Raw genomic sequence first — 24,588 nt, forward strand, 5'->3', positions numbered from 1 at the left:
TTTACTGTTCGAACTCGTGACCTATAAGTTATAAGGAAACAACTTTATCATTGCTTCAAGGCTCCCTTCACTCATGCATTGAATTAGATCTGTGTCCTTGTTACACGAGATAAGACCAAATTCTCATATATCCGCTTTTTTATTACAACTTTCTTTTGTGCATAGTGTAGTTGATGCATTTTGCATAAGGAAGAGAGAACAAAAAGATCATTACTTCTCACTATTTCTAGGAGTGAGTTTTGCTTGCTGATATAAGAAATGGAAAAACATACTCATTTGTGATTAAACAAAAAAAGGAAGGAATATTTCTATATTTTCAATGGAGGTAAAACGAATAATCTTCTGGAACTGGAAAATCACACAAAAGTGACAACTTGAGCCGGAGATCAGTAACACCTCTACCATGTGTTCCTCTATACAAAGGAAAAGTGAATTCACACACTAACATAGCGAGTATTCGCAGTCTAGCAGTCGTGTTAGAATTTCCTCACAACTAGGTCTTTCGTTTGGCTCTGCCCAGCAGTCTGCAAAATAAATTTTTAACCAGCTCAGCATAAAAGAAAAATGTAAATGCTAGATCAAACATCTAGCTGTAATTGAGTTTAAATAAGTTCTATGCACAAAAGGTAAAAAAAAATTTACACAATCGAGTCACTTATAAAGTAGTAATTAAACTAATTTGATAGTGTAAAGAATCTTTATATTGTCAGTGTATATAACTTAAAATTCAGCTGTAATTACCTGCGATTAGTCTGCCAAGGGGTCCTTCAGGTATCTCTAGCCTTGCTCCTTCATTGGCAACGGCATAAACTACCTAAAAATAAGCACAACGCATTACTGGATGCGGTAACATACCCGATCTGGTGGTATACCCTCCCACAGTCTGTTTTCTAGAGCTCATTAACTTGTATCAAGCTACAAGGTTAAATTAACATACCCGATCTGGTGGTATACCCTCCCACGGTCTGTTTAGGGTGCAAAGCTCCCACATTATCACGCCAAAGCTAAAAATGTCACATTTTTCCGTGAAAGGCTCATTACGAATGAGTTCTGGAGCCATCCATTCAGGAGTGCCAGCAGACGCCGAGTCTCTCAGAAATGCATCTGTCATTATTCTTGAGAGCCCAAAATCACAAATTTTGACGGTCCACCGCTTATTCACGAGGCAGTTTGCACTTTTTAAATCACGATGGATAATCTTCATCCGATGTAAGCACATCAACCCTCTTTAGCTCCAACAGAAAAATGAGTCAGTTTCTATTACATATCTGCGGTATTTTTTTCAGAGGTTTTAATAAACCAACCTGCATATATCGCGAAGCATATTGAGCCTCTTCTGCCAGCTAAGCCTCTTCTTTTGACCACTTAAATGGATCAAATAATACAGAGATCCCATCTCCATGTACTCAGTAATCATTGATAAACGTGGAGGGTTTGCACAGGCACCCAGGAATAATATAACTGTGAGGAATGGCATTAGTTAGATCACACTCATCTAACTACGAATATCATACTTTTAAGCAAATTGGCAGTAGGAAAAAACACTTAAAAGAAACAAGAAAAGAGATGTACCATTTGGATGCCGAAGTCGGCTGGGGAAAAGATGACAAGAAAACAACACTTAATGTTAGTATAGTATGGAGCTGAAAGAACAGAATCCATAAAGAAGATACAACACCTAAGGATAGAGATCTCATTGCAGAAGTCCTCCATATTTTCAGCAGTAAGATCTTGCTCCAGAAAAACTTTAATAGCAACCTCAGTTCCATTCCACTTGCCACGGAAAACTTCTCCAAAGAACCCTAGAAATATAACCAGAGGGTTTAGACCTCAATCTCTGATACAACTTAGGGTGGTGAAACCAGATCATTCATTATAAAAATCAGAAGTCAGCACCATATTGTAAGACTCAGCATTGATTGTACCGGTCATTGTACAACAATTTTTTCTTCTTCTGATGAAATGAATTAACAAGACGTAAGAAAATACATATCTGGTCCTTGATCATAGAAGAGACAAGAAAATCACACTACTTTTTTCAATAGGTAATGTACAAAACTTTTCCAATACAAATCCTTCTGGCATCCGTTTGTATCCATATCTAGTGCATCTCTTACACTTCAGTGACACGACACAATTTGTTTCTTATTTGGCAAGGGTGTTAGACACTGTGAGGACCTCATTCTCTAAGACAAGAAGACTGGATAGGATGCAACTTCTGGTGTACATTCAATTTGCAAGATCCGCATTCAAGTTCACAGCTTTTAGTTTAGCATCTCCGTTCACAACAATTTTTTTGCTGTCCATGCCCTAGGTATCATCTGATCAGTAGCAATAAACCCATTGCAGAGGCTCATGTATGGAACAACAAAAAATAATATTAAGGATGGAAGATTTAGATACAAATCACGAGATACAGTGTTTGTTATAAATCCGTTTTGAAATCAATACAACTAAATTCTTTTAAGTGGAACATAGGATCTTAGAGCTGATAGTCACAAGAAAAGAGACAGACGATCAAGAAAACAAATAGACTCATCTCCATTTATGGTGTCACCTTTAGTATGTCAGAACTAACAGAAGAACCTATTTCACCCCAATGTCCACATGTGTTTTTTCTGCCACAGAGGCCACAAAATGTTGCCATTTTGTACCTCAGATTCAAGAGAAAGAAAATTGAAATGAGACATTTCAGGTTCAGTACTAAGCTCATCTTTCGCATTGAGAGGTGCAGAAGCATATTGGAGAATCTATGAGCAATGTAGCAAAACCCAACAGAACACATCAATAGGCCATTAGAAACCCTCCCTGTGTCACTAATCTTCAATATGATCCACTTTCTTGTCTTAGCCCTTCATAGATGTTTTAAAATCAATGTATACTTAGTTAAATAGTAAGTTTAGATAGCTAAGGGTGATCTACTTCCCTCGCTCCCTCACATAACACATATGAACCCTCATTTGCTTAGGTTTACTTGAATACGGTCCCCAAGTATCCATCCCTCTGTGGAATCCTCCATTGCCTGAAGTGAAGCAGATATATCCGATTTTCATTTAATGCTAATTAATGCACAAAAGGATCAAAGACTTCGTGAGATGATGACAAAGGATGAGCTAGGTTGCTCATACATTAAAGTTGGCAGAGCATGATCCGCCAGCAATAGCATTCTAGTCTACAAAGCATGAGACCAAGGAGCAAATGCGCAGTCAATGCAGGCCTATTAGTGGCACTAAAGAAATATGTTATCGAAGAACTTAACAAATAAAGAAAGAAAGAAGCTGAAATATATAAGCACTACTACAAAAATGTGCAAGAACAATGCTTACCTATTCCAACTCGGGTGCCAACAGTCAACTCTGAGAAGTCTATATTCCATTCTTCAAAAGGTAGAAGAGGCTTATTCTGATACATATGTGATTCTAGAATCCTGTTCCAGGTTGAAAACAATTCATTATTCGTCCTGTCCGGCCCACTACTTTCTGGAGCCTGCCTCCTCAACTCGTGGGGAGATGAGGGTAATGACATTGCCTTCTGTGAACTGATCTGCTCCCTTGAAAAAGCAAAAAAGTTAGAATGCAGATCCAACATTTCATCACGCTCATAATGGTGAAAATTAGGGACCAAAAAGGTACACTAGTTAGTCATTGACTGAAACAAGTGGAGACCAAAAAGCATCAAACTATTGTGGGGCTGAAATCTGTGAGGTGAAGATAGAAGTATTAGTTGTCAATCAGACTTCCCATAATATCACCAAGGAATTTAGCATATACACCTGATACATGTCCAGCAATCTAGAGAAGGCAAAAATAGATTCAGACATGATCTTAACTTTCACAGATTGAAATGATGAGTTTCGGGTTCCAGACTGGTTTTGGATGGGAAAGCAACAACCTCTAGAATTAAACCAAAATCAGAAGCGAAAGCATAAAACTTTTTCATTTATTTTCCACAGTTAGATGAATCAGAGTTAAAAGGAAATTTCAATCTGAAATCCAAACATCAATAGAGAGTTAATCATAAAGGGAAAATAGTCAATGCTCTTAAAAGAGAGAAACTATTTTAACAACAAAAGCTAAATAACAATCCTCCTTCAACTCGTTTCCAATAGTTCTTTTCTCTCAAGTTCATCAGACGACCAACCCCCGACATTCCCTCCCAAAAGAAAAGACACAAAAAAAGAAAATACAATATTCGAATAAGTATGTAAATAAATATGGATTAGCAGCATTGCAACTTGTTTTCTCCAACAACTGCAACCAGTTATTATAGTTCTAACTCTTTCTTGATCAAATTTATTATTTTTCTTTACAAGTAAAAATAATTTAATTTCAGAGATGGCGCCAAGCAGGTGAAAAGTATGTTAAAAAGGCAAAAATTCATTAGCAGCCAGATATTATAGTTCTAACTCATATTTGATCAACTTTATCATTTTTCTTTACAAGTAAAAGTAACTTTATTTCAGAGATGGCACCAAGCAGCCGAAAATATGTATGAGGCAAAAATTCGAACTTCCTTTTCAAACATCTAGGGATCTAGAAACTCAAACAGAGAGTTAACACCATATACATCTGTGCACCAAAAAACCAAAAAAAAAAGGCAAGCATGTGTATCTAAGTTTATGTACAGGATTAGCTAAGCCTTTAAACCATTTTCCGTTCGACTCTAGCCAAATCCAAAAAATGCTTGCAGCAATGGTGCATATTTTTCAGCCTATACAACTAAAAGTGATCAAGTTTATCAGCATTAAAGCTGATATATGAATGCGGCCCTTCGCCGGACCCTGGGCGAATACGGGATACTTTGTGCACCGGTCTGCCCATTTAAATCTGATATATGAACTTAGAATTACTAAAGTAGTACAAATATTCAGAGTTGGGGATCCAAGTTATTGTTAGACTTGACAAAAGAGAGTCTGATATCTACGGCGAACACTAGCATAAATATTTAATCCAAGTCCTCCTATGATCTTTGTCAAATTAGTGCTCACCTGCCGGTTTGATTGGCAGGGATTAGGGGCATCACCATATCAAATGACATGATTATGGTGCATTGGGTGTGGTGACAATTAAATCATCAGACTTTAGTTTTACGGAGTTTTACCTAAAGAAAAAGGCAAAAGTATGAGATGTCATTCCGCATTCTCACTGAGTGTTTCAAGTAACAAAAGGAATGGATTTATTCCCTCTATGGTTAAAATGAATACATGGGATTCAAGGAAAAATAGTAGGAATAAATTGCAAACTTAAAAAGGGTATGTGTCAAACGAGGGTAGAGGTAGGTAGAGAAAACCAAATCCCCATTCTCCTGCACCAAACAGGTTCTCATCTAAAAAAAAAAAAAACAGGCCCTGTATTCTCTTTATCACTTGATACTTCACCCACGAAACCAGAACAAAGGACACTATTAACACCGCAAAATTCTTCTGTTTGATTGCAAAGCATCAATCTATGCATCTATTGAAAGTTTAAAACTGACTCTCAAATAGACTTGATAAAAATTAAGGAAATAAAAGATAAAACAACAGTTAAAATAAAAATATAACCGTACTGACTATTAAGAACGAAAATATAATCGTAATGAATATTAAGAAAACACAATGTGCAGTGCTCAATGCCATCACGATAAGCATCAACCATAAACTATCCTACCCATGAAGAGGAAAAATGACTCCAAAGGATAAACACGCCAAAATTCATCTAGCTAGAATAGCAGATTAGTAACCCTGGCATCAATGGACAACATGTTCATCCAAAACCACAGTTCAGTAGAAAAACACTCAACAAGAATATGAGTTAAGCTTCTTTGCCCTTCAATCATATTCCTTTTACATTTTAAAAGAGGTACAACTGGAAAAACATAATTCTGCCGGTCATTGGGATCGAAAATAAGACCTAACTGTTACCATAGCAATGACATCAAAACTACTAAAAGTCCTCAAAACAGAGAGAAAAAGTAACATACATCCTTTTTCAGATCCGACGCACAATCTCTGTTGTTTGAAGCATGAAATGAACTATTTTCCCCTTGTTCTTTCAAGAGTCGGTTCTGCTTAAGTGCTTCATTCATTGCTCTAACAGCCCTGGTATCAATATGAGCCAAAAATGAAATTAAGTACAAGAACATGGTACCTAACAAGTGTTTAAACAATCTTCAGGTCAACATCCATATAGTGGCAAAGAACTTCCAGGCACAATTTCTAGGTACGGTATTCTATTTCTGCCAGTAAGTGGTCCTAGGTGATGTTCGGATAGTTCTTTGGAAATGTTTATTGCGATTCATAATTGTTTGATTTTCACCAATCCACCCACATTATTACTTTCATGACCATTATCTAAACATAATAACATTTCAATAAAGTAACATGTATTAGGCAAATGAGTTATTATGACAGCAACAATTTAAAAAAGCAAGAAAATAATATAAAAGATAATAAAAGCTTACAGCAAAACAAAATAAAGTTAGAGAAAATTTTGAAAAATTCAAGTAAAATATGGAATAAGTAATAGAATAAGAAAGGTGAATTATGGAAAAAAGCTTAGAGAAAAAACAAAGGGAGGAAATAAAATAGAAATTCTTTAGATTTCAGAAAGAATTTAAGAAAGAAGAGTCAAAGTGAAATCAATGAGCTTTGCTTTGCTTTTTTGAAAAAACAAAAACACATTTTCTTGCTTCTATATCGATTACCTCTGTTTGTGAACACGAAAAACTTTATAAACGTTTTCAAATAAAACACAGCTGAGAAACTTTTTGGTATGTGCCAGGAAGATAGGTATAATGACACAGTAGGAATCAGTACGTTCAGATTTGCACAAAGTTTATACAGGAAAAAGTGAGCCAATGTATAATAGAGGTGCAGTAAGCACTGTTGATAAGACCGTTATAGTAGAAACATTGACCTTACGATATCATCACCAATTTCTGGAGTTATACTAATGCTTCTTCTTCGTAATCTTCGTGTTTCTGATGTTGATGCACCTTCTGACCTGTGAAACACAGAAACAATAGGGAACTCAGCATTCTGGAAAGAAGAAAAAAATTCTTTTTGAAAAGGTAACATATAAATAATAATAATAATAATAATATTTGACAATCCTGATATGTTGATTCTGTTATTAACAGGAAACAGGGTGCATCTTACGAGTATAAAAGTTTAGAACCTGCACATATTTTGACTTAGATGCACACTAGCATTTTTGGTATTACCTCTCCACAAAAATATAAAAGGGTAATGTAGTTCTGTTGAGAACAGAAAAACTGAAAAAGCACATAGTTTTTCCATTTTAAAGAGGTTTTAATTTTACTCTGAGATGGTCTATAAAAAGAGGTAAGAGAAATCGAAGTGGTGGAACATGTTTAAGCTTCTAATGACTTAGGAAGTGTTCCCATAGCAAGAAAACCAACTGCAGTATCATACTGAAATTAGCAACTGGCTCATGTCGTTTTCCCATGTATTGTTCTCCTTTGCTATTAAAAGTATGTACCTCTTAATTTTAACAGCATGTTGAAAATAATTTTTGGGTTAACCAATACCTAAGCATCTCGGTGAATTGCACTAAGTTGCACTGAAACAACCAATCTCAAATCGATTGCTGAAGTGATACATGGATGGGAAAAATTTAAAAGCTTAAAACTCATTTTGAGCCCAATATGAATTTAAGTCGCTTAAATTTATCTACAAACTATGGAGAAAATGATCAAAACGGACCCTAATGTATGAGCTTTGGTTGCGCTTGGTAATGTATAAACCTGATGGAAATGATCCTTAATGTATCCTAAAAGTGATTACTTGGTCCTAATCTCTATAAGTAAGGAAATTTGCTACTTTTTCTGTCAAAATAAACGGAGTCTTCGGCATGTGCAGCTCACATGAGCTAACTACAAAACAAAGGTGCCTTCTTGGTCGATTTTGCATAAATAATACCCACGGATACACCTACATGATTGGCATTTTTATCCCCACATTTTCACTTAATAGAGTATCAAACTCAATTCCCAAAAAAAAGATTTCATTAAGAAGCCCAAAGTTTCTCCTGGAAGACTTGGATGAGAAATTGGTAGGAACAATTACGAAAGACCATCACAATTATGGTGTGAGATAGAGAATGAGAAGTCAATGGAAAACGACCTGGAGTCGAGAAACTTGAAGGGTATTCTCTGGAAGACAAATCCGGAACCCTGAGAAGACTTTGATGGGTCAGTGAGTTGCAAAAAGGAGACCCTTAGTGATGATCTTAGCATCACCAATAAGGCCAAGATTTGGATCAAAGTGGGAACTGAGTCCAATGGAGAACGACAAAATGGAGCACGGGAGCAAAGCCAAGAGGAGAAGAAGGAAAGTAGGAAGATTGCTTTGATTAACATTGGTTTGCGTGGGCTCTGTTTATTTTGACGGCAAAACGATCCGGTATCATCACAGTTTCTCTATAAGCTATTAACATAATATCAAAGACACCACATCCCTGTAAAGCTTGTGCTAGACCCAAAATCATTTTTTTATAAAGTGAGCTCCCAAAATCATTTGCTGACATCGCCCATGGGCTTAGTTCAAGTGGCAAAGGTTGAGGGACTTGTGACTTAGGTCACAAGTTCGAGCTCCACGTCATGCGAATTAAGCCTGGTATTTTTATGGAGAAGAGCAGAGGGACTGGCTCATTATACCCGAGTTCTGAATGTTATGGTTGGTCCTAAGGGTTGGCCCCAGACGGATTTCTCAATCGTCAAGAAAAAATCATTTGCTGACACCTCATTCAGATGTTGACGAAATGTGTCCGTTGACAACACAAGGTCACCTACCCACAAAAAGATAGAAAGAACTGCCCTGCAGTTTATGCTTTTTCTTCTAAATCAAGGCACTCTTTACTCATTTATCAGCATTTCAGAAATTAAATACTCATTCACAATACTTCAAATGTTCTAACTCTATCACAATGTTGTACCTTGATGATTGATAAAGAAGTCCGAAATCCATACTAGAATTTCGGCCATGATTAACTTCAGAGTAGAATTTCATCAATTATACAATCTCACATGAGATGGCTCGTGAGAAGTCAATGATGCTCTGAAGCGACATAAAGTGATCTTAAAATATAAGATTCGGAACTAATATTTAAGCATCATTGACCTCTTTTATTACTTTTAACTTAAGTGAATGAACCAAAGGGTGTAAACTGGGAGCCACTAAACATGAATGAGAAAAATACCTGATATAGACCAAATAATGGGAGGGCCAAAAGTTACAATATAATTGATTGTGATTTGTAAATTTTGCAGTTATAATGTCAGAGAAAACAGAAAACGGGACTGAATCAGATACCTTGAAGTAGCAACATCATCTGAATAATCCCTGAATGTTTTGTTATCACCACTAAGCATGGACCGTCCATGTGCTCTAAATGAAGGATGCTCAGGACTGAAAGAATAAAATACAATTGAAAAATGAGAAAAAAGAACACAACTACACATTAAGATATTGCACAGCGCAGTTCAAGTAAATGGAGATAATAGTCACTTTGATGTTTATTAAATACATAAACATCGAAGTCCCAGTTTATTCATCACATCCACTAGACAGATTCAGGGATTGAAAACAAAAACCATGACAAGCTCTTAAAAATATATGCATATACTTATTTCCCCTATGGATCAATAAGTTATATCTACAATCTCACATGTGAAGTTACAGTAGAAACTATTCATACAGGAGGTACCCCAAATGTAGGCTCTACCATGAGCTGTCAAAGCCGAGTAGTGACTTAAGGTATTGCAACTTGTAACCATCATTTGTCAACAAAAAAAGCCTGGAAATTCCTTTCTCAGAGTCTTCTATTACATTAATTCAGGGGGCCAGTATTTTTAGCTTAACACTTTCACGTATAGGAACAATCGCATTCTTTCATGCTTGCTCATCCAATTTCAGAATAATTCCCAGAGAACCAGATATGTGTCACCAATAAGATTCTACTTTTACACTCGGAATCAAAACTTAGCAACAGCACCAAGGATCACAACATAGCAGGATCATCCTCATCTTCTGACAAGGATCTATGGGTATAGAGTAAAGATAATCGTATAGTAGTGTCGAATATTACAATGGAATTAAATCAGATAAAAAAAAATCCAACCAATCAAATTTGACACTCCCGTGACGTCAGGCAATGTGCAATGCACAAAGAACCTTAATCTTTTTTATAAGTACAAGTACCTTAATCTCAGAACACAAAGACCTCAAACACTCTGTTTCAGAAGCATGCTATCCTTTACTTTAAAGCTACCCAACATGATAAATTTGTCTTCATTTATGCCCTACATGACCTGCTCAGCAGCGCCGTTCTGATTATCCAATCAAGGATATGTTCATGGCAACAAAGTTTGGTAACATTGACGTTGAGAAGTGATGCCGTCAGAAAACCTACTAGAAAATGAATAGATTTACCTGTGTGTTTCATAATCATTTTTAACATTCACACCCAAATTCATGTAACATACTGAGAGATGTGCAAGCACAAATAGACCCAAACATGACAGGACTGTGAATAAATATATTATCAGAAGTCCAAAATATTAAAAAATCATGTTAAGGAAGAAAAGAGTAGAGTCTGGGTCATGAAAAAGAAACCTTGAACTTGCAGTCCTCGGTTCTGTTATAACTTTCCTGCGACCTCTTCTCCAAACCGTTGTAGCAGTATTAGGTTCACTATGCGACAAACTGGTACAAAAATGATTTAATACGAAAGAAGCAAAATAATACCTTAGTTTCCAAAAGTAATCCAACAAATGGACGTTCAGAATGTTTTACATTCAAAGAGGTCTCAATATGAGCTAAATAATACCTCAGTTTTCTGTCAATTGAAGTGTTAGAACGCAACATCATATTCCTCAACGAATATCCAGCAGCATTTGAAGATGCTTCAAATCTCCTCTGATACTGGAGGATGTCATCTTTTTCAGAACTGTAGAATGGAAGATCAGTTTAAAATAGCAGGCTACAATATAAGTGAGCAACAATCTGTTTCTCCACCAAAGAAAAAGAAATTTCTAAGAAAAGTTACAGTATGTCTATGAAGATTCTCATCATGCAACAGAAGAAGAGTACAACAACAACAACATACCCAGTATATTCCCATAAGTGGGGTCTGGGGAGGGTAGTTTGAACAGAAGAAGAGTATGAAAACTCAATAGAAAATTCTCATCACACAACGGAAGAAGATTATAGAAACTAAATCGAAATTGAATATATTCAAAATGAAGAATAATTTCCTTCTAACCTATCAGTATCGTTTCTCTCTGAAACCCCATAGAGGGGGCTGTTTGGCTCCAGAGGTGAATCGCAGGAATCATTTTCTGCAGAATCACTCTCCCCAGCAGCTATGTGGGTTAGGAAAATAGCCTTGGTTGTTCGTGGAATAAGTTGACCAGGAAAGCGCATAAGGTCAACAAGTAGCTCCACAGAATTTAGCACAACTAGTATAGACATGTGCTTATAAGATTCTTCACACTCGGACGCTCCTTCAGCAGGTAAACCCTGATTTGTGAAACATAAAATTATAATAAGTAAAATATAAGCAGATATGGAAATTAAAGAAATGTTAGCAACGATTCATAGTAACAAGTAGCAAGACACTCTTTAGTCCTAATTTTAGAGATAAACAGAAATGTGCAAGCAAAAACAATTTTCAAGCTCACCACAACTAGCCGGCTTTCAAGACCTACAGTATCTGCAAGTAATTTGAATAATATTGCTCGAGGACGGCATGAGCCATGCTTTATTTGACCCAACATCTGGACACCTGGGTTGTCAGAAATGTGAGAGGCTTCATCATGTGAGGCTTTAGCATGACATAGTTCCAAGTTTGGTCGTTTGTAAACATCAGACACCTGTGTAGGAAGTCATACAAGCAACAAAAAGAAATCACAAATGTCAATAGACCTTAACGTCAACCCTTTTCCCTCTTCTAAGAGTAAAACTTCAAAGCATAAACCTACAGATTTCACATGCTCCCACCATTTTAACACTAAAATACTTTCAGTTTGAATTCTTATGCTTCCCCATTAGAAACTAAAAAATACATTTTTTTTTTTTTTTGAATTGGTAACTATTGTATATATTATAAAAATCAGTACATAGGTTGCACTGAAAACCAAATTTACATAGAGAGAGTTTGAAGATATTCTAATTTAAAACCTAGCAGGATCCTAGTATGTCTATGATTGTCAATGTATCTTCTGTGTACATCTGATTGCACCAAAAACAAAATAGAAGAATACAATTGAGTTTGATCTTCTGCAGTGGATTGCTTCTGTCTTCAAAACATCTAGTGTTCCTTTCCCTCCAGACTGTCCACCAGATACATGCCGGAACAGTCCTCCATCTATCTCTACTAGTTGCTTCAGCTCCCGCTTCTTCCCAGCTATAAATGACATCTTTAATCCTGTATGGCATTGACCATGAAATACCCCTAAGACTAATAAAGATTTTCCATAGTTGGTCTGTAATCTTGCAATGTAGAAACAAATGGTTGACAGTTTCTGCATTTTCCCCACACAGAAAACATCTTGAACACAGAGATATTCCCCTTTTTATGAGATTATCCTGGGTTAAAACCGCCTCCTTTGCTAGTAGCCAAGTGAAGCAAGCTACCTTGTATGGAATCTTTGTTTTCCATATATGTTTCCAAGGCCATGTGTCTACCTGTTGATTGTCATGATTCAAAATCTTATATGCATCCTTCCCTCGGTAAACCCCTCTGTTGTGCCTCTTCCACCATATTGAATCCAACCCTTCCTGTAATCCTGTAAATGCTTCCAGCTCTTTGTAGAGGTCAGTTAATCTTGTTATCTCCCAGTCATTCAGCTGTCTTCTTAGAGCTATTTCCCATCCTTGACAACTCCTCATTTCAGCTACTGTCTTATGCTGGTTTTGTGCTAAACCGAACATATCTGGGTATCCTTCCTTTAAGCTTCCAATTCCTAACCAGTTATCATTCCAGAAAGATGTGTTCCTTCCGTTGTTCACTCTTATGGAGGAGTGATTCTTCATTATTGGCCAAAGTTCTCTGATGGATTTCCACACACTTACTCCATGTGATGTTTTGACTTTTTTTGACACCCAATTGTTTTCTTCACCATACTTTGCTTTGATCACTTTGGACCATAAAGATTGGGGTTCTTTAGAGTACTTCCATAACCATTTAATTCTGAGAGCCTTGCTTTGGTTCTTCAAATTCCTTATCCCCATTCCACCTTGTTTTTTATCCATTGTTAGCGTCTTCCAATTGACTAAATGGAAGACCTTTTTCTCCTTATTGCCTTGCCAAAGGAATGTTCTTCGGAGTTTGTCCAATCTCTGTAAAATGCCTGCTGGAATTGGGAACAAAGACATCATGTAAGTAGGTAGAGAGTCTAATACTGAGTTGATTAGAACTAGCCTACCCCCCAATAATAGGTACTGCGATTTCCATCTTGACAACTTCTTCTCACACTTTTCTATGACTGAATTCCAGATTTCTTTTGATTTGGATCTTGCACCAAGAGGCATCCCAAGGTAAACAGTTGGTAGGGACCCAACTTCTCCTCCCAATATCTGAGTCAGTTGCCCCATGTTGTTAACTTCATTAATGGGAAAAATATTGCTCTTTCTCCAATTAATGTGTAATCCTGATACTCCCTCAAATAAAACCAAAATGATCCTTAAGAATCTAAGTTGGTCTTTTTTAGCATCACAGAAGACTAGAGTATCATCAGCATATTGAAGATGTGTGATCTCTAGATTGTTAGCCCCACTCCTGTTTACCTCAAAGCCTTTAACCCATCCACTGACTTTAGCTGTTTTGATCATGTTGTTCAATCCTTCCATGGCTATGATGAATAGAAATGGAGATAAAGGATCACCTTGTCTGAGACCTCTGTGTGAATGAAAATAACCTTTAGGACATCCATTTATAAGAATGGAGAATTTCACAGTAGATATGCAAAATTTCATCCATCTTATTTTACTAAAGGGATGAATAAACTTTTGATCCTTGAGTTATTGGTAAATTCTGGTTTAGGCACTCGTGATATTTGGCTAAGCATATTTAGCCTTCAATAAATTAAATTGTGTGTTTCTTTATCCCTTTATATAGGACATACAAGTCTCCAATCCTAAAAATGTTGGAACTAATGTAAGTGTAACAGCAACTTAACCTTAATCCCAACTAGTAGGAATTTCAGTATAGCATATATGGATTATTTGCTTCCTTTATATTCTATTCTTAGCTAAATCCCCATTGATTAAGATCTTTTGAGACAACATCGTGTGCTTTTCGTATATCTTCCCTTTTCAGTACCCTCAAGTATCATCTTGTCGCACCTACAATTGGTACATTCGGAAGTCTACAAGAAGCATGGTCAAACCATCTTCTACAATTGACCTCATTCTATCCTCTAAGTGTGCTTCAAGCAATTCTATTTGATGTGATCATTTCTAATCGCAACCAATCTTGTAAGAGCGCACATCCATCCGTATTTCTACAAAATCATCTTGCAGATATATTAGACCCCAAAAACCCAAAATTCCCTCGCATGTAATATCGTTGGTCTCACAGCTGTTCTATAGAAATTTATTTTCCCTTTGTTAAGTATCTTTCTATTACATAGTAGCTCCATAGAACTCCTCGATTTCAATCATCCTACTTTAATTTTATGAACTATATTTTCTTCTACTATGTCATTTTTCTGAAAACGACTAAGCTTGATATTCATATTGACTTCATTTTACGCACCATAATTCCGTCTATTCTCGCTTTATCTCTGTTCTTCCTATATATGGGCTAAACGTCGTTCTTTATACCATACATTATCTTATCCATAACTAAGATAAAAAGGTATGAACCCAAGGGACATTAGGTGATGAAATCTATCCCAAGTCTTGGTGGATAGAGTTACATGGAACCTGAGCTGGTGGGAGTCGCACGTACCCCATGGAATTAGTCGAGGTGCGCACAAGTTGGCCCGGACACCACGGTTCTTCAAGAAAATCATGAACTCATGGGACAAGTTAATACGTAAATTGGGAGAAAAGGATATATGAATACCCACCAATCCAGCTATCTTTTTTATCATTGCTGCAGGAGTTGAGTTTAAACCTTTCACCAGTGCAACAATGAGTTGCTTTAGCATTGAGAGCTTCTTGTCTTTCTTGGCGTCCACAACTATAACATCTGCTCCTAAACCCTCAGGCTCCAAAGCATGAAGCTCATCCAATGTAGGAATGTCTTCAAAAAGTTCCTTTAGCCTTTTCTCCTACAAAATAGGAGAAGAGAAAGAATTCACACATTAAAATTTTAGCCATGCAATTCCTATTGTAATTCTGTAACAGCACCCACATTAGAAGATATAAAAAGTACAAACATTAAAGTTCTAGGGCACTGAATATATAACTCCCATAGAAATGTGTCCTTGACAGAAATGTAAAGGTCCATTTCGGGTGTATTCCTTGGGCAATATAAAGGATCAGATTAATCGAACAAAATACTATTGAGGTAGTTGATGGATCTCGAGAAAACTGTAATCATATGGAAATATAAGATCTAGATTAATAATTATAATGGCGAAGTTAACAAATATTTACCATTCATGAAAGTAGCCAGTACAATAATTTCCTCAAAACGAGGAAACATATGCTGATAGCAGCGTAGGAGTAGAGTCTTTTTCAATAAGTAGCAGATTAAGAGTAAAGTTACACACTGGATCCCATTAAAAAAAAAAGAGTAGAGTTACAATATTGTCTCAGGAAAAGAGAGAGCAACAATGCTAAGTGCAACATTCAAAATAAAATAAAGTAGAGAAAGTGAAACTACATGCATCCTGAATAAGAACAAAAAATAAAAGAAGCCAGCAAAGTTTTTACCGTTATATTTATCACAAAAGAAAGAGTCATATTCACGATATCACTTCTTAATTTGTTGTTAGCTTTTCCTTAACAGAGGAGAAATTCTATGTCCTCCCTTCTTCTATATCCCTGTCCCAGAGAAACGGACATGGTCTAATTTTTTTCATGGAAGCAAAAGAAAATAATGACCACATTATGCTATCTTGGTTGTAGAAAAGAATGAAACAAATGAGGGGATCCTAGGAACGACTGGCCTTCCTCCACTGCATTCCATAGAAGAGAAAGAGGAAGTATATCACCTGAACGTGATAAGAACAGAGGAAACACGACTTGAGTCTGTGGGATAGATAAACCAGGCTTGCTTCATGTGATGGGTATAAACCTTAAGGTCTATTACAAGAAAACCAATGACATTGGCAGGATCTATTCAGTTTATTATCACACATTTCTATGTGTTTGAGGATAGTTATCCTCCTCCGATGTAATTTAATTTTTTTCCAGAAAAGAAATTGATCATTTTAATCTCACCTTTTACCTAAAAATTGACGTTGTAAGATCCTTCCTCGAACTCCCTACCCACTCTAATTCACCTCCAAAAGTAAGAAATTTTTGTAATATATGGACCAAGCAAAAATTTGTAATATATGGACCAAGCCCCACCCATATAAACTTCTGTGTCCATTTGTCCATTTACTACAAGTAAGGGACCATATATTCATTTCTCGGACTACACGAGAAAGGTTTTTTCTTTTTCTTTTTTTTGGGGTGGGTAAGGTAGAGTACATGAGAAGGTTTAATGTTATTGTTCACCTCAAACCTTCTATGATTAGAGAAACAGAGCACAGCAACTAACAGTCCCTATTCCACGATGATCAGATGTTGCCGAAGGAATAGCAGAGGAACAAACAGTTAGAATTCAGTTTTGCTAGCCACCAAAGAGGTGCCAATGCTCTTGTATTGGCAGTCCACTTCAATCACATTGCAATAAATCAAAGAATTCCTGTAAAACTGTCTTTGACCATATGATCCCTATGACCTGAAAGTTTTATTTTCCTTTGATTTCATTTTGCGCCAATTAACAATAAAGTAAGCCAGTAAGCAGATATGGAAGCAAGGATAAAAGCAACATGGCAGCTACTTAGCACTCCTCACAACCAGTGAAGACTTAACTTCTTTTCCAATTAAAAAGAAAATCCTACAATCTGAATCTCACGTTTTTCTTGCTAGTGGGATTTGACCATAATTTAAAAGATTTAAAGCTCTTAAGCATCACCAAAAATAGATTAAAAGAGTCTTATGGCATGATATTGTTCTAATTACTTTTCAGACTGCAAACTTTACATGTCCCTTCAAGCTTCCTTTATCAGTGTGATGTCCTCAAAGATACTTGATAACCGAGATCGAGTACTTGAAGAACCTCTTTCAGCTACTTGAAAAAAAATGAGGTAGATAACTTGAAGGTTTCCTATATTTCAAGAATGAATTGAAAAACTAAAATAGGAAAACCGTTAAGATAAAATATATCTTTTTTCGAGGGATTAAATAATATCGAAGTGGAAGCACAGCTGAACAATCATGTTTACTTCTCTCATTCTATCATTCATGGCATGTAACTTGCTCATTTGACAAAATCGTATCAGAAGTGCATCTATTATTAGAAGTGTATCAGTTGTATGCGGTTAATATTCAATTCCTTCAGATCCTAGAGGGCAAAAAGAATTTTTAATCAAGCAGAACGAATGCCGTGATACAAGCAACAATACAAAGAAGTTATAAGTTTCGGTGCTCACAGGAACAACAGAGTAGAAACCATTGGGAATTGGTTCAGAAAGTGTTCCAGTTTTCCAGAGAATCTGGGAAGCAGTCCGAGAGGATAGCCTATCGTATTCTCTCTCAGTTGGTTCCCGATTCCTCATAATTTCTTCTTTTCCATAAAGTGAAACGGATCCAAACTTTTCAACATAATCTGAAGGCCACCATGCAGTCTTGGGGTATCTATGCTCTGGAAGCCCAACTTCATCTGGTATCTCTTCCATGTCAACAGATAGTTGAATTGCAATACCATCTCTTAACTACTACTACCTCATAGAGGAGCTTATAAATGCCGCTTCTTTGAGACAAAATAACATAATTTAAAAGCTTCTTCTCCTATGATCGGCACAAGGCTGATGCCATGAACCTGCAAAGTGAGAATTGGTTAACTCAAATTGAAGTGTTTCTTCAACAAAAGACTGTCTATAGTTCCTTAATGCATGAACTCAAAAGAAGCAGGGCTGTTATCCGAAAAGCTGCAGAAGAACTCACTGAAGCCTTGGTCACACGCTTCCCCTCCAAAATAAGAATAGAAAATAGGAAAATAAAAATAAATAAGAAATAAATGGACCATAATCAAAGTAGAGATTTAATCACTATCTCAAGTATCAGATTACTAGAAAAGACGCTCTATTGCTTATGAAGAGTACTCCTTCAAAGAATAGAAAGAAAAACCGAAAACTCATAATCTTACATTATTAAATAGTACAACTTTTCTTGACCAGTACTATGAAAGTCCTGAAAACTGAATGCTTCTTAAGATATTTAAGATAAATGATCAAATTCGAATTATTTCTCTATCTTCAGGTCTGCATACTTTTTCTACAAGTACAAGTTTGGCAATTTACTGAGAGTAGCAAGGACATAAACCAGGTGGCGTGTATTCAATACGGTTCTCAACAAGTGTTGATAGAAGAAAAATTAATGAAGGAGAGATGGAGAGGCAATTCTAATCAGTTATTCAATTTGAACCACAAGAACAACATTTTAGATCTCCATACATCTGGACATGATAGAAACTTTACACACCACTGTTTTAAAAAGCGAAAAACGCAAAAAAGCAACAAGGCCCATGGGGCTTGAAAGCGATAAGTTAAGTGCAGCTTCACTAAAGTGAAGTGCATATTTTATGGAAAATTAAAAATACCAAATATATATGGATTGAGTACTACAATAATCAGATTGCAGTCAAATAATTAAATTTCAACATCCAATATGCAATCACGGTATTTAATCCAACTCCTTAAAGTTGAGATTCAAAGAACCGACCGCTTATTCGTCGAGAACACTTTCTTGTCATGTTTGGAGCATACACTTGTTTGAAAACATAGCTTCACCCATGAAGCGGTAAGCCCTCACTTTGCATCACTGCATTGCTTTAAGCGATGACGTCTAGCAACATTGTTACACTCGTAAAATTAGGCGGACAAAGGTAAAGGATGCCATGAGAAATATGAAGATTAGAACAGTATGGTGATCCCGTATAGGTTTAGAAGTGTCTTGGAGAGATTGGAGTAGGACGGCTTACCAAGCTATTTAGTGCCATACTAAGAAGTGGGAGGATGCCCCACAAGTGGAGCAAGAATACCATGATTCTAATTTATAAGAACAAATGAGAAAGTCAAAATTGTACAAAACTATCATGATTGAATTCATCAGTCATACTATTAAACTCCGGGAAAGAGTGATAACAAGAGTGGCAGAATCAGCTTGGATTTACACCTGGTAAATCTACAATAGAGGCTATAATCTTGTAAAGAAAATTGATGGAAATTTATCATGAGGAAGAAAGCTTTACATGGTCCATCGACTTGGAGAAATCATATGATAAAATACTATGAAAGGTCCTTTGGCGAGTGTTGGGGAAGAAAAGAATTCATCTTAAATATATAAATGCCACAAAAAATGTAAGGAGTCACTACTGTGAGAACAATAGTAGGAGATAGGAAGGAGTTTCCCATAACCATGGGTTACACCAGGGTTTGGCATTGAGCTCGTAATTGTTTATCCTAGTTATGAATGAGCTAGTCAACACAATATACGATGAGATCTCATGGTGTATGCTATTCGCTGACGATACTATGCTAATTGATGGAATCATCAAGGGTGTTAACCAAAAGCTTGAAATATGGAGAAGCACTTTGGAGGGTAATGGTTAGGATAGGTAGAAGTAAGACTGAATATATGCACTCCAAGTTTAGTCAGCTTAAAAAGAGTGAAGTTCATGTGAGATTAGATGGAATTGTGATGTATAAATGCAAACAATTTAGATATCTAGGCTTTTCAGGAGAACTGAATGGTACAAACATGGTGCCTAAATGTTAGGTATAGAATCAAAATCATATGGTTAAAATGGAGAAGAGTTATCAGAATGTTATATGATAGAAGTGTAAAGGCTAGAATTGATGACTGACGTATATGATCATTAAGCCATGCGCAGCCTTTAAATACAATGAAAAATGAACTTCCTAAAATGTGCTCGTTTGATGAAGTGCACTTATTTAACAAGACTTATCCTAATTCAACTGCTAGAGATAAGGTCTAACTCAAACAACCAAAGGCGAACCGATGTGTATTATTTAGGGGTCACCGGACCCCGTAAACTTCGGCAGAAATCTTGTATATGTATTTGTGTATACCTTAAAAAATGGGTAATTTGAATCACTTGGTACCCTGAACACTAAAACCCTTTAGGGGGGCACTGGTTGAGCAGAATATTGTGCCCACGTCGTCTTAAAATCCTGGGTCCGCCTCTGTTAACAACCTAACAACCTTTATTCAAATAAACTATCTTAATAGAATGCTAAAGAATGGGCCTAACGCTAACAAATTTATAACATTAAACATGTGCGCTGATATGACCCCTCAAGGTAGGCAGTGTGTAACAACACCTAGCTTGAATAATTAGTTGTCAAAAGCTAACTTTTGAAGAGCTTTAGAGAGAGCATCGGCGAGTTAATTTGCAATATGAATGAGAACAACCTGGACTTATTTTTCTTGCACTTGCTTCTAAACAAAGTGAAAATTTACAGCAATATGTGCCAACAAAACTCAGTATCAGTAAATCATCTTTTCTTACACTGCCCAGTGGCAGTAAATATATGGCATACGTTCCCATCATTTTTTGGAATTAGCTGGGCAACTCCACAGAACATAAAGGTAGCAGTGGAAAGTTGGAACTCTTGGAAAGTTGACAGGGCCATCAAGAAGATCTGGCAAATGATCCCAGCATGCATTTTTTGGTGTATATGGACAGAGAGAAATAGCAGATGTTTTTATGGCATTTCAACTCCCAACTGCACCCTGAAGTCTAAGTGTTTGATGAATCTGTTCAGTTGGAGTAATCTAGCCCCTGTAAATGATGTAATTTCCATGTTAGATTTTATTAGCTCTCTCAATATGGCTTAAAAGCCGGTTTTTTCCTTTTGGTTTTGGTTTTGCTCAAAGCTCTGACCTAGATTTTTGTACTTAGGAGCAAACTGAACTTCTTTCTTGTACTCTTTGCATCTTCTTGATGCCTTTAATGCAACATCTTACTTCATCAAAAAAAAAATTTACAGCAATGTCTTACATACGAATGTGAAAGACAAGATTTTCACACAATGGGGCACCAACATTGTCACAGTAAACAGTTGGTGCGTGTGGAAGTGGAACACGTAGGTCGACATTCAGCTTCAGTAGATGAGCGAGCTATTGTGTTTTGTTTTGGGATGACCAACTCACAGGATTTTGACCAAAAAACAAAATGTAACCAGCAGTCGAGGCTCAGGCACTCACATCTTTAGCCCACTACGCATCAAAGTACATATACAAATTGAATTATTTCGCATATGTAGACACCAAACTGAATTGTACCCTGTAGATACCTAAGCACTTCTTTGAGTACTTTCCGATGAAGTTCAAATACTACAACAATAATAACAAACCCAGTGTAATCCCACAAGTGGGGTCTGGAGAGAGTAGTGTGTACGCAGACCTTACCCCTACTTTATGAAGATCGAGAGAATGTTTCCGGTAGACCCTCGGCTCAAGGAACAGTGAAACTAAAGCAACAAACAATTGCAACAAGGTAACAGGGTAATGGAAACTAATAACACAACATGTACTAATAACAGACCAGGAATAAGAAAATACAACAACAGAACTAGTATTACTGACAAGCCTAAGAGAGACTCGAAACTATACGTCAACCTTCAACCCTAATACTCGTCCTCCACGCCTTCCTGGTGAATTTTAGATAGCGAGTGTATAAATTGAGACAATTTATTAACTGAGAAGTTGCTTATGTCTGGACGGGCAAATGACAAGTATTGGAGCTAATCGAGGACTTTCCTATGTTAGGTAGTATTCTGCACCATCATCGAGATTAAGTACTTCGGTGGCATTTCATTGGAGTTTTGACTGGACTGCATTCTCTCAAATTTCTGCACACGTATGTCATTGATATAATTTGATTGTGAAAAACTAATTCCATTTGCACTATGAATCACTTCGACTTCTAAAAAATAGTTAAGATTCCCAAGCTGACAATGACCTCTATTGATGATAAATATCATCTGCATAAACAAGAAAATACATGATGGCGTGCGACTCGGCAAACGAGAATACACCCTTCCTACCTACTCAGATAAACTGCATCAAAATAGTCAAACCAAACAAATGACCACATCACAATTAACACAACTCGAACAATCAACTATGCCCTCAAGCTAACGCGTGTCTAGCGTCATGGGCCGACTCCTCCTTAGTATCAGCAGTGCACAAATTAGTGGGGCACATGTAGTCTCACCTGAATCTTCTCTTATCCCAGGTTTCACGAACCTGTAACTATGGCGAAGCTTGCCTCAAAGGCCTAGCTTCAGTTGTGCCAGTTTGATATCAAGGGTTTTAACCATGACTTGTTGTCATACTCCTGTTGCACATTTCATATGATGAATCGTGTCTAGGTGCACACCTGAAAATGGCAACAGACATGTCAATCCCTCGCGTAGTACTGAGCGACCCTCTCGCACGCACAGTTCATTACACTCACGTGCACAGTCGTTCTCACGGTTAACACTTGTCTTGTGCCTGCTGATGCAGCCTGTGCTTTGCCCGAGTATGGCAACGGTTAATCTAATTGGCCTTTGTCATGCTATCTTTCATATAATGCCAACAATTGTCATAAGGCTAAGGCATTGCCAAATACTGCCCTTACGACATACTTCCATCCCGCGTAGTGTAGCGCCACCTCACAATTACATGTCTAGGGCAACGGACCCTTGCTCGCAAGGCTAGACCCAAGCCATGCTCACAAATCAGCGCACAAGGCTCTTAAGAGTGGTGCCTCAAGTGCTCAATCAGCGGAGGTTTTTATCCTTCCCAAAAAAAATCCCGCAGAGCATAGTCGTTCCATATCACAAGCCTATGGTAAACGTTAGGCGCCCAACGCCAGCACATGACTAGGCGCCGCCTGTAGAGTTTCCAACTCATATGGGTACACTAGACACTCCTTTGAGTAGCCCAGGCAAGACCCTGAGAGTTCACTTGGCGCGGCTTCTTGACACGGGGAGGGCTCAAATAATTTATCATCATTAGGTTACTTCTATGTTGCTTCTAAAAGAAATTCAGAACCCAGCAAGAACATTGGTTACCTAAATCAAAAGTTATCTCCATCATCAAACTTGAGATCATCTAACTTCTAGTTTCAAATGTGGTAAATTTCAGCACAAATACAGCTGTAATTCAGGGAAAAAAATTGGTCGAAATTCAGGAATTGACTATACACTACTATTAGCACCACTATTTGATTTTAAAAAGCAAGGGATAAAGAATTGAATTAAAAAAACGAGTTAAAATATGCAGAAATTCGTGCATATGTTAATTTAAGATGAAATTGGACGATATAAACGCAATTAGACATGTATGATAGGAGAGCTAACCGGCCAGCAGATCTTAAGAAACGAATCTGAAGCTTAATACCAGGCGACAATGGCATTTGAATCTTACATAACTTTCTGAAGATTCAGAGTGATGTTATCAATCGAAAGTTACCGCCTCAGAGCGAATAGGATTTAGAACTCTTAACGGAGTTAAAAAAGATAGACGGCAAGAGAAAGATGCAAACGAGGCAAACGTGCGTGTGAGAGAGAGAGAGACTAATATTACTGTATTTTAAGACTAGCTTACGTGACTTGGGAGTGTGCCGAAATCAAATTCCGAGGTCCCAAGTCCGAGAAATGAATTTTTGTGCGAAATTGTTTTCTGAAATGAAAAATTGTCCCTAACGTGTAACTTGTCTCAAGTTTATGATAAAAGTGAAAGCACAATTATTAGTGCACCAGTCGTCGAGTTTTTACCATTTTTATGTTATATTATAATATATATTATTTATAGCATCACTTCACTATATCAATCAAAAAATATCGGAACAAGCGAGGATGTAATAAAGATGTTTGACTATATTACGGAAATAGGGACCGTGCATAAAGCATCTTGTATATATGCATGAGCTGAAAAAAGGATCACACCGTTACAGCTTGTTTGGATGATTGTTACATGTTGTATTGTATAGTATTGTTACTTTAAATACAATGCTTGCTTTGATTGTTACTTAAATTTTATTGTATCGTATCGTTAAATCTGCCGTTACGTAACGAAAAGTGTCACTTTATGGAAGGACCAATTTAGTGTGATTGCGTCGTTACCTTTTTTTTCCTCTCATCTCACCCTTCCTTATTATTAAATAATCTTATTTTATCTTTTACACTACATTTTTATATAATAACTTTACCTCGTAGCTTACTTTTTCTCTATAATATTGCAAGTTTTTTTTCTTCATATTGTTGGTGCATGACATCATGAAACGAAGGCAAACAATACAATATATCCAAATATTGTATACATCAAAATGATCAATACAATATTAT

At 36.7% G+C, this 24,588-nt stretch overlaps 1 protein-coding gene across 1 annotated transcript; it reads right to left on the reverse strand.

Moving 5' to 3' along the window:
- Window positions 1-223: 223 nt before the first annotated feature.
- Window positions 224-23,803, reverse strand: LOC104237720 (serine/threonine-protein kinase EDR1). The gene is made up of 17 exons (XM_009791918.2): window positions 23,602-23,803; window positions 17,659-18,047; window positions 15,076-15,279; window positions 11,683-11,874; window positions 11,265-11,521; window positions 10,830-10,949; window positions 10,616-10,705; window positions 9,314-9,409; window positions 6,897-6,983; window positions 5,962-6,079; window positions 3,327-3,543; window positions 1,679-1,802; window positions 1,573-1,592; window positions 1,305-1,461; window positions 938-1,226; window positions 742-814; window positions 224-524 (listed from the first exon to the last, which is right to left on the reverse strand). Exons 2-17 carry the CDS (start codon window positions 17,902-17,904, stop codon window positions 442-444), a joined length of 2,373 nt encoding a protein of 790 aa, XP_009790220.1. The 5' UTR covers window positions 17,905-18,047; window positions 23,602-23,803; the 3' UTR covers window positions 224-441.
- Between the last annotated feature and the right edge of the window lie 785 nt (window positions 23,804-24,588).

The sequence above is a fragment of the Nicotiana sylvestris genome, chromosome 8, assembly GCF_000393655.2.
Source record: "Nicotiana sylvestris chromosome 8, ASM39365v2, whole genome shotgun sequence".
NCBI classification, from domain to species: Eukaryota; Viridiplantae; Streptophyta; class Magnoliopsida; order Solanales; family Solanaceae; genus Nicotiana; species Nicotiana sylvestris.